Source organism: Musca autumnalis, unplaced genomic scaffold (assembly GCF_047663935.1).
Source record: "Musca autumnalis isolate F117 unplaced genomic scaffold, ASM4766393v1 scaffold_1, whole genome shotgun sequence".
In the NCBI taxonomy this organism is placed as follows: domain Eukaryota; kingdom Metazoa; phylum Arthropoda; class Insecta; order Diptera; family Muscidae; genus Musca; species Musca autumnalis.
Window position 1 is genome coordinate 299,584,514 of NW_027411644.1, and position 10,191 is coordinate 299,594,704.

General features: G+C 36.6%; 1 protein-coding gene across 1 annotated transcript; it reads right to left on the bottom strand.

The window, feature by feature from the left end:
* Positions 1 to 8,888: 8,888 nt before the first annotated feature.
* Positions 8,889 to 9,464, bottom strand: Npc2c (Niemann-Pick type C-2c). Its single transcript, XM_073965229.1, has 2 exons — positions 9,386 to 9,464; positions 8,889 to 9,298 (listed from the first exon to the last, which is right to left on the bottom strand). The coding sequence occupies exons 1-2, from the start codon at positions 9,462 to 9,464 to the stop codon at positions 8,889 to 8,891; spliced, it is 489 nt and encodes a 162-aa protein (XP_073821330.1).
* Positions 9,465 to 10,191: the final 727 nt, after the last annotated feature.

Sequence of the window (10,191 nt, forward strand, 5' to 3'; positions counted from 1 at the left end):
AGATTTAGGGAATATCTATATTATTGAAATTAATTTTTATTGTCTGAAGTCAAATTAGTATGAAGGATTTGTGAGGGATAATTATTGACATTTGACGAGAACTTAATTCTTTCTGTTCAAAAGTGGTACTTAAATTCGCCCTAGGTAAGATTGAGAAAATATGGATGAATTGTGTTTCGCAGTAAGGAAAGGATCAAAGTTGGGTGAGGCCATAAAATTCAGAATGTCTCTTCAATTGTATGTTTGGTGCATTAAATACCCTCAGATGGTCTGCGGTTTAATACCTGATCAGAACATCAAAATTTTCGGCGGTGGCAAATCCCCTCAGGGTTAGACGGACAAGGGAAAGACTTCCTCATATCAATGAGTGCATACGGGTAAATATTAGCTCAATGATATGGGACTTACAGTGTATCGTCGAGTCCGAACGGCGTGCCTTACGACACCACTTGTAGAGAAGTTTTTTTTTAATATAATTGCTCGAAAAACATCCCAAAAGGACCAAGGGAGATTTCTTTAATATCGAAGAGTGCACCCCGATTAATATTAACTCAATGATATGGGACTTACAGTTTATCGCCAATCGGCGTTTCTTACGACACCACTTTTAGTAAAGTTTTAAATGGGTGAAATACTCAGGAAATGTAGCCAATATTACTGAGGGATATTTTGCCATCCTTGAAATGTTGATGTTGCCTGGCCTGTGAATCGAACCGCAGACCTTCTGAGTGCAATGCGGATGTGCATATCTGATATTTGAAGTGATTTTAATATAATTTGGCAAATTTGTTTCTGGACATACAAATACACTAAAACATAAAAGCGCTTAGCACACTGTGGTGTAGAGTATGAAAATATCATTCGGTTCTGCCGACAGACATATACCCTCAGCCCACTATTTGCTGTTTTTACCAAAATCCGGAACCAATATCGACAATTTCAGATTGATCTAGAAATATTGTTGTCAAATATTTCCAAAGAAATGAATCCACTCTGCGCTCCTAGCATTCCAATCAATGTAAAAACCAACTTACGGAGTTAGGTCGTCTGAACAAAGTATTTCTAACTTGGATTTTAGGTCATAAGGGTCTTGTTGGTAATGAAAAAGCAGACAACTAGTCAATGCAGGATCCGTTACTAACAAACTCCCAAAAGCGTCAGTAGCAACAACAATGTAAATTGTTAAAAATTATATCTCCAAGTACTATATATCACAAGCAGAGATCAGATGGGATAAGATATAAGATATAAAAATCGAATGCTCACATTATAATATCAAACATACGAAGTTCCTGATTACCAAAAATCGAGGGAACCTGACAAAACTAATTGCGGTGCTAATCAGTCACTGGATTATTCGTAACCATGCAAAGCGCCTACATACTCCACACAACGTCACATGTGACAGCTGCAGAAAAGAAGAAGGGGAGGAAAAGGTTGAACCGCTCATCGGTTCCTACTCTGAAAGCTCGAGGACGACCGTTCCTATACGATCTCGCTGAGACAACCCAACTAGGTCTGGGAGACTTTCTGAGATTTCTCAATTCATCAGGCTGGCCATCAAGCTATGAATGTTAACGAACTGACCGACTTAACATTCAATTTCAAAATTTCAGCCTTCACCCTATACGAAATGGTAAAACTACTAATTTGTAAAACTTTATCTCCGCCCTAAACACCAATAATGACCTGCATCCAAAATTGCAAGGTTCTAGCCTGTTTTTTTCTCTCTGGCTATAGCTTTTTTGTACTCCTTAAGCTCTTAAGCTCATTTCTTGTATGGCTGCCAGCATCCACTTTGGTTGCTGAAAGCTTTTCGTAATTGTTTTCCAGCTTTGAGAACTCGGACGTCAACCATGGAGGATCGTGTTTCTTCGAGCACGTCAGTGGGCATGATTCATAATTTTAAAGATGTATCTAAGAATTTCTCTAGATTTTTCTATAATCTCAAGACTATATTTCAAAATACTAGTAAAATTCTCCCAGTTTGTTCGTTTAGGGTTGGGGAAATCGTAATGGGCGTTGATCTGAGAAAGACTTCTTATAAGTCCATGCGGGAGTAGGATTTTATCTTTGACCTTCCCAGTTTCCCTTTCATTCTGTTATAGTTGGATTGCTCAGTGGCTATTATGGATGACTTGTTCATTGCAACATTCTTGTTCATCTTCGTCAGACCTTCCATAAATGCGGATTTTAGAGAATTTTCGTGATAATGCACCTTTGACCCAATACAAATTACTATGGAAACAAAGATCCCTCTGGTGGCACGGGTTAACGTTAACCAATCGCCATAAAATTTCATATATGCGTTTCAAAAAAAAAAAAAAAAACATTGTTTTTGGGTCGCCCTAAATTACATACATATGTATATGGTAAAAACCAAAATGCCTTTGCAATTCCATTTGAACAAATTTAAAATTTTTTTGCGAGCACATCTACAGTTTTTGGTATAGAGTTTAAAGAAAAAATTCTGGTTTTAAATCTGTTCGCATTCACAAAACTGGCCGATGCGCGAAAAAGTTATAGCGGTTTTTATTCTCTTATATAGAAAAAATATTTTAAAATATCTTATTTGTTGTATTGAGAAAATTTATGCATATATCAGTAACAGCATTTGACATCCATCCGTAGATGTACCATAATTTTTAAATTTGTTTTTATTTTCGCGGAAAATCAAAAAAATTAAAAAAATCTGGGAGCAAGTCGTAATTAACCTACCTCAGAATCCGTATAAACCTCTAAAAAATAAATTAAAAAATACAGAATCTAGACAACGCGTAAAAAAATATGAAACCAAAATTATAAACATTGGTTTTATAAATTGCATATTATAGCAACAACGAAAGAGAAAAAAGTATTGTTAAAATATTATTCCAAATATATTTTTTGGTTCATTTAGAAAAATTAGAAAAAAAATATTTGGGAATTCTCCAACTATTTCGCTAAAATCCCATACAATAATTAATGTATACTGCTAAAACTTCATCAAGAAATATGATTTACCATCGCGAGAGCTTAACTGCTTACTGCGATAACTTAAAAAGCCTGTTATTCTCGAATTGGTTAAAGTCGGTTGATGCGCATCCGATTTTGGATACAGCGAATCAATCTCTTTCAATATCTATGCATATTGCGATGTTTCACACAGCGGCCATTGTGTGCCGTCGGTTGCATCTCACAATGCCAAAAATCTGAAAGTGGGTAAAAGTCGCGCAATATTCATACGATTTTGATGCGCATCCGGTTTCATTAGCGCCCATCAAAAATACGTCAATATACAACTATTTAAAATATATTCTTTATGAACCGCGGATGTACCCACTTTCTATTTTGTGTAAACGACCCATATTACTCGCACATCTCAGTAAGTTATGACACGCGTTTTCGCAAATATTAAAATCGGGTATAAATAATTCCATAAATGTAAAAATGTTCAAAGAAAATCGCGGTTTAGTTCGCGGATTTGTCAAAATATATTTTTGCTGATTTTCCTATTTCCAAGGTATCTATATCTGCGCTTTTAGTGGATGGATTAGATCGCGGAAGGGCTTATTAAATCCGGCGTGTAAAAAAACTAAATTCACGCGGGGTTCAAAGAAAACTTAATGACACTTGTACATTTTAAACGCAAAAAATAGGATTTTTAAAAAAACTCACGCATCAAAAGTTGGTCTTTAGACTCCAATTACTAGGATGCTGTATGGAGCACACTCATGAGATATACATTAAACGATGTAAAATCACGAGATCTATATGAGTTCTGAATATTATCTTGATACGCGTCCGCATTATTAAAAAATTCAAAAAAAACCGAAATAGGTGGATGCAGTGCATAATCGAAAAGTCATACACAAGTATCCTTTTGCCCATGGAGTATTCCTTGAGTCTTTCTCTGGGTGTAGGTCTATGAAATGTATGGTTAAGCCATAAATCGGAAGAAAACATAACAAAACTTGTTGGCTTCAACATTTTACCCATTTTTTACATTGATGTCAACACAGCTTTCACGAAAAGTTATTTTAATGGTCGACGTTATAGGACCCCTCCTAAAGCACTTCATTTTAATGAATTACAGTCATACTATATAGAATATGTTAATAGTTCGCGAATTCTGTGAAACTCGGATTCATCGATTGTAAAACATTTTTGGTTTTGGTTTTTGCCATATATTTTTTTGACAAGTTCATATTATTTAGTTAAATGACTTCATATTCTGAACAGAAAGGAATGTTCAATAAGCCAAACTATATTTCCTAACGCGAAGATCTACTACTTTACTTCTCCAGTTCTGAATACAAAGTTTTGTAATATCAGCTTCAACTTGGTCTTTACATCGGAGTTTTGGTCTTGCCTTGAGATGTATATCGTAAAATGGCTTGTATTCATATGCCTTTCTGGCGGGGGCGTCTTTAACCAACCTATTGAAATGACAACTCGATACGTTTTACTGCGAGGGGAACTAAAAAAGTTTCTGACCTGACGCCATTTCACTTTTTTTTGACAGTTTTTAGGCTAAACATACTCAGGACAGTTTGGCGTACGATCGCGTGTTATGTTGTTTACAGTGGATTGATTGAGACCACCTCCAAAACATTTTTTGAGCGCTTTTACAGCATGTTCTGGGGATTGCTGATATTTTTCAGGTTCATACGCATAGTTCCATGATTCGTCGCCTGGATCCATCTTATAAACGTTTTTAAAAGCACCGCGATCGTATTTTCTTGCACCGATCAACACAAGATCCAACGAGAAAAACCCCCATTTCAAGTGCTTATGCAATATCAAATGTTAGTTGGTGGAATAAATGCCCAAGGATGCCTCTACCTCACGGTATATATCATGACGATCTTGCATTATCCGTTTACACACGGCTTAATTTTTTTGTGGCACAACTACCGTTTTTAGACGACCCTCAAGACCTTAGATTTTTAGCGAGTGTCTGCCTCGATTGAATTCATTAAACCAGTTTCTCATAGTGCTATAGCATGGTCATTTATCGACGTAATCGATGCACTCTTGTCATGAATATTCACGTCGAAAGTTGTGAAAAATTATCAGACGAAAATGTTCACAAGTAATTTTGGTTTTTTGCAAAGTGATTTTTCAAAGTCACTGTAAACATCCAACACGTGGTAGTAACGGGTGTTTTTTTTACAGGTTTGTTTTTCGAATAGAGATAAACTGGCATTTTGTGGTCAAATCTGGCAACTCTAATGTCATTTATGTTCAGTTTGGTTTGCCATTTCATCATGAACAGGTTGACAAAAGAACAACGCTTGCAAATCGTGCAAATTGATTTCGAAAATAATGGTTTAGTTCGCGAAGTTTACCGCAAGCTCCGTCCATTTTATGGTCGACATAATCGTCCATCGGAGCAATTAATTCGGTTAACCATAGATCGTTTTCGCACTACGTTTACTCTATATGATAATACGCATCCGCAGATACGTCGAACAGTGCGCACTGCTGTAGAGCAAAGTGTTGAAGAGGACCCGAATGAATCGATTCGCCACCGTGCACAGCAATTGGAGCTTTGTCCATCAACTTTATGGAAGATTTTGCGCAAAGATCTTGGCTTGCGACCTTACAAGATCCAGCTTGTGCAAGAATTAAAGCCGCGAGACCATGCAATGCGTCGTGATTTTGGTGTATGGGCCGAAAATGAGATTGATCTCGATGCTGATTTTCATCGCAAAATTTTGTTCAGTGATGAGGCTCATTTTTGGTTGAATGGCTACGTCAACAAGCAAAATTGCCGCATTTGAAGTGAAGAGAATCCACATAAGACCCTTGAGACACCATTACATCCACAAAAACTGACTGTTTGGTGTGCTCTATGGGCTGGTGGAGTCATTGGGCGAGGCAGTTACCGTTAATGGAGACCGGTATGGAGCCATGATAACCGACTATTTTGTTCCCGAATTGGATGGCATGAATGTGGATGAGTTGTGGTTCCAACAAGACGGCGCTACATGCCACACAGCGCACGTCACAATCGATTTATTGAAGGAAACATTCGATGAGCGCATAATTTCGTGGAATGGACCTGTCAATTGGCCACCAAGATCGTGTGATTTGACACCATTGGATTATTTTCTTTGGGGATATGTGAAGTCGCTCGTCTACGCCAACAAACCAAAAACGTTAGGGGAATTGGAAGCCAACATTCGTGGCGTTATTGCCGACATACGGCCCCATATGCTCGAAAAAGTGGTTGAAAATTGGACCTCTAGAATTGGCTTTATTCGAGCTAGTCGCGGCGGCCGCTTCCCGAAATCTTATTTAAACATTAATGGCATAAAATTATCCTACCAATAAAGCCAAAAAGATGGACATTAAAACGATTTTCTTGTGTTTTATTTCAATTCGAAGTTCTATACCACTAAAAAAAAACACCCGATACTTCAAACAGTACTGAGAATGGTTATGCTAAAAATTACAATGGAAATGTGAAATGGCATCTGGAAACTCTGCGTATTGCCTAGGCCAAACATTTTTTATTTATTTTTGCCTTATTAAGGCGAAGGCCATTTATAGTGATATTTAATTAATTCTCTTTCGAGTTGAGCTGTAAGGCCTTTAGAGATACATTGAAAAATTAGGAGTCTACCGAAGTCCCACGCATCCAACCATTACACTACGTTTCACGGGTGGTAAAGCCGATCTTCAGGTGTATTAGGATGTTGTTGTTGTGGCAGACGAAGGCAAAGCTTGGAAACTAGTATATATATCGCACTTCATTAGATAAATGTATATGCGAAATTATGTCAGTTAATTGAAACTCCAAACTTTTCCTATAGTCCTGCTTGGTAATCCCATTTTTCAATGTCTGCCACAACAACAACATCCTATACACCTGAAGATCGGCTTTACCACCCGTGAAACGTAGTGTAATGGTTGGATGCGTGGGACTTCGGTATACTCCTAATTTTTCAATGTATCTCTAAAGGCCTTACAGCTCAACTCGAAAGAGAATTAATCAAACATTTTTTAGTTTCCCTCGTATATCAATGTCGGTAGGATGGTACAATTCGGGGTTCGACGCAGGTATTCACCGTTAACGCATATTGGTCCATAAATCGATCGAAAAATTATTTCTCAAACACACCAAGTTCTGCCTCATCTGCTTTCGCATGTACCCAAGATTCAGATCCATACATAAGTACGGGTAGTATCAGTACAATTCGGGGTTCGACGCAGGTATTCACCGTTAACGCATATTGGTCTATAAATCGTTCTAAAAATGATTTCTCAAACACAACAAGTTCTGCCTCAACTGCTTTCGCATGTACCCAAGCTTCAGATCCATACATAAGTACGGGTAGTATCAGTGTGCTGTGTAGTGTAATTTTTGCTTGACGAGAAGTGGTTTTGCTTTTAAACTGTTTGCTTGGAACAAAGTAGCACACATACATATATTGCCCATTATTGTTCTCATTATTTCAAAACAGATGTTGTTTGTTTTACTTATGACGGTGCCGAGGTAAATAAAGTCATTTACTACCTCTAAGTTATAGTTATCAAGATCCACAGTTGGTTCGCGTTTACTATCCTGCGTATTGATACCATAAACGCACTTTGGCGGACTCTTTTTCAATTTTTCCAAAGGTGGCTGTTACGGGTCGCGTTGATCGATTGCGTAGGCCTGGAATAGAGGATCAGAGTAAAGGGGTTATTTTAGCGTGTTAAAGTCTCGCACACCTGGCGAAATCAGATAGCCAGAGTCTTTCGATGATTTTTCCCCGCCCAAAGAAAAGAAAAAAAACATACATACATACATTGCGTGCCTTGAGTGCTACAAGGAAATGGTCGGAATCGATGTTCGCTCCTCGAATAGATCGAACCTTTAAAACACTGGAAGAGTGTGTTCCGTCTATCACAACATGATCGACCTGCTTTCTGGTTTTCCCATCTAGGGATATCCACGTGTCCTTGTGTATGTCGAGGTGTTGCAGAGGAAAATATGGGGACTTGTTTTAAAAATCAATATATTTGTAAACGTCAGGAGTTAATGATTTGTTTTGAAAATAGCCCATATTAGGTTTGTTTCTTTTGTTTTTTGCCACAGGCTAAATACATATCTCTGACCGCAAGGCCGATTACTACTTTGTATGTGGGTGAATACTGCGAAAAGATCTGTTTCTCTTTCCCGACAAAAAAAATAATTCTTAGAAACGGAGTAAGTCAAACAAAATGTCCTTGAACGAGGCTCGAAAATCAAAATAAAAATGGATAAAATTGTCTTATAAAACAGTATAAGCCGAAAAATATTTATTTAAACCCATTTTCCCCAAAAACAAGTTTTTTTCGCAATATTCACCCATGTACATATCGCTCATTAACTCAAAGAGTGACACAGCTCAAGTAATTTCTATTTTTTGTACGAGTTCTAATTTATCTCAGCAGCCCATTTAATAGAAGTTTGACAAAATCAACAAAAAAGTTTTTTGAGTTTATGAAGCACTAAAAAACTTGCAATCATGCTTGATCTTGCACAGATATTTAGCACTGATATCTGGCTAGTTCTTTGCTCTTTGGTCCAAGTAATTATTTTATTATTTGTGAAATAGTTTTTTTTAAGTTGGGAAGTCAAATTTCAAACGCCTATTAAAACGCGTTTTTCTCGAAACTGGATTTTTTGAGATGTGTTACTCTTTGAGTAAATGAGCGATATGTTCTATTTTTATCTAAAATAAATATTAAAATAAGAACAGATATGTGTATTTTTAAATATATTTTTAAAATAATGAATATGATCTACATTTATTAAACCTAATTCTTATAATTTATATTTACAACTATAAAAACATTGATGCAATGTTTTAGGCTTAATTCAATTAACAGTTAAATCACATATACAAATATTCAGTATACAATCAGTTTTCCACTTAAGCTCTATTGTATTGTGGCTTCTTAAACTTGCCATCGACCACAAAACAGGCTATAACACTGTTATCCATGCTATCCAAAAGTGATACCTCCACCTTAGTGGGTACCTCTGGTTGATGGTCTTCAATGGGTAAAGCTAAATGATATGTGACATCTTCATCCTTGTACAGAGGACAATAGGCTCCATATAGAAGATTTGCACAGACATCACTACGCTGCGTGCCCAATTCAAATGGGATTTGTACACCCAATGTGGTTAATTTTACTGTTGCTTTTAAATTCAGCATATCATTGCGTGTGGCCACAAATTGGATGATCATTTGTAAATCAGAACCTTTCCACAAATCACAAGGCATTTCCTGGCAGCTATCCACTTGAACGGCAAATGGTAGGGGAGCGTGGTTGGAGCCTGGAATTAAAGGAGAAATAAATGATTATAAGAAATTTAGAAATAATGAAACTATTATTTGAATTAGTGTTTAAAACAAAAACCTACATTCTCTAACTGGAGTTTCTGCTGTAATTCCCTGTGCCAACATCACCACAGAAATGATGACAAGGGTAAATTTTGTCATGATTAATAAGCTTTGCATTTTAGAATAATTTCAATTAAGTTTAAATTTGTGTTTGAAAAAAAATTTTTGTTATTTTTCTGTTTTTACTTTCACTTGTTGCTTTGAATGCTGTTGTGGATGTTTTGCCTCTCTATTGAAGGCCGCGGACATTTTATACCAAAACTCTATGGCCGAAAGTACTTTTGCACCCAGAGTTTTTTTTCTTTTCTAACAAATAATCTAATCGGTCAACCTAATTCAAAATAATTGCCAATCAATATTGCAAATTTATTTTGTGTCTGAAAACTAAATGTTTTTTTTTTTTTTTTTAACACCTACGATTAATGATATCAGGGAGCATTTCTTTATCAAAAGCAGTAGTCAAATTGCTTGTAAAATGGGTTTTTTAGTACATTTGTACTGAGCGTGGTTGTTTTCCAGATGTGTTGGGGGGCAAATACTGAAGGTATTTTTAGAACCTACGCTAACATTAAACGTGCATTCAAGTAGTCCGAATAAAAGCGGAACAAATCAGTATTTTCAAACAATGTCTGTGACGTAGGTCACACGAAAGATAATTTACAAAGAATTCAGTCATCGTAGGCTTTTTTAGAGCTTTTGGGTCACTATGTTAAGCAGCATGGACTTGCCCATGAAAACATTATGTCGCTAAACAGGACCACAAGGAGGACCTTCGGTAAAAATTACAAAACTATCTTCGAACTGCCCTTAACCTACACTTATTCGA

What these genes read in the sequence shown, in the direction of transcription:
- Npc2c (XM_073965229.1), bottom strand. Translation starts at nt 9,464, where the DNA reads ATGACAAAATTTACCCTTGTCATCATTTCTGTGGTGATGTTGGCACAG. An exon ending in AGAAACTCCAGTTAGAGAAT is followed by an intron (nt 9,299 to 9,385) that starts GTAGGTTTTTGT and finishes CTTTAATTCCAG; the next exon opens with GCTCCAACCACGCTCCCCTA.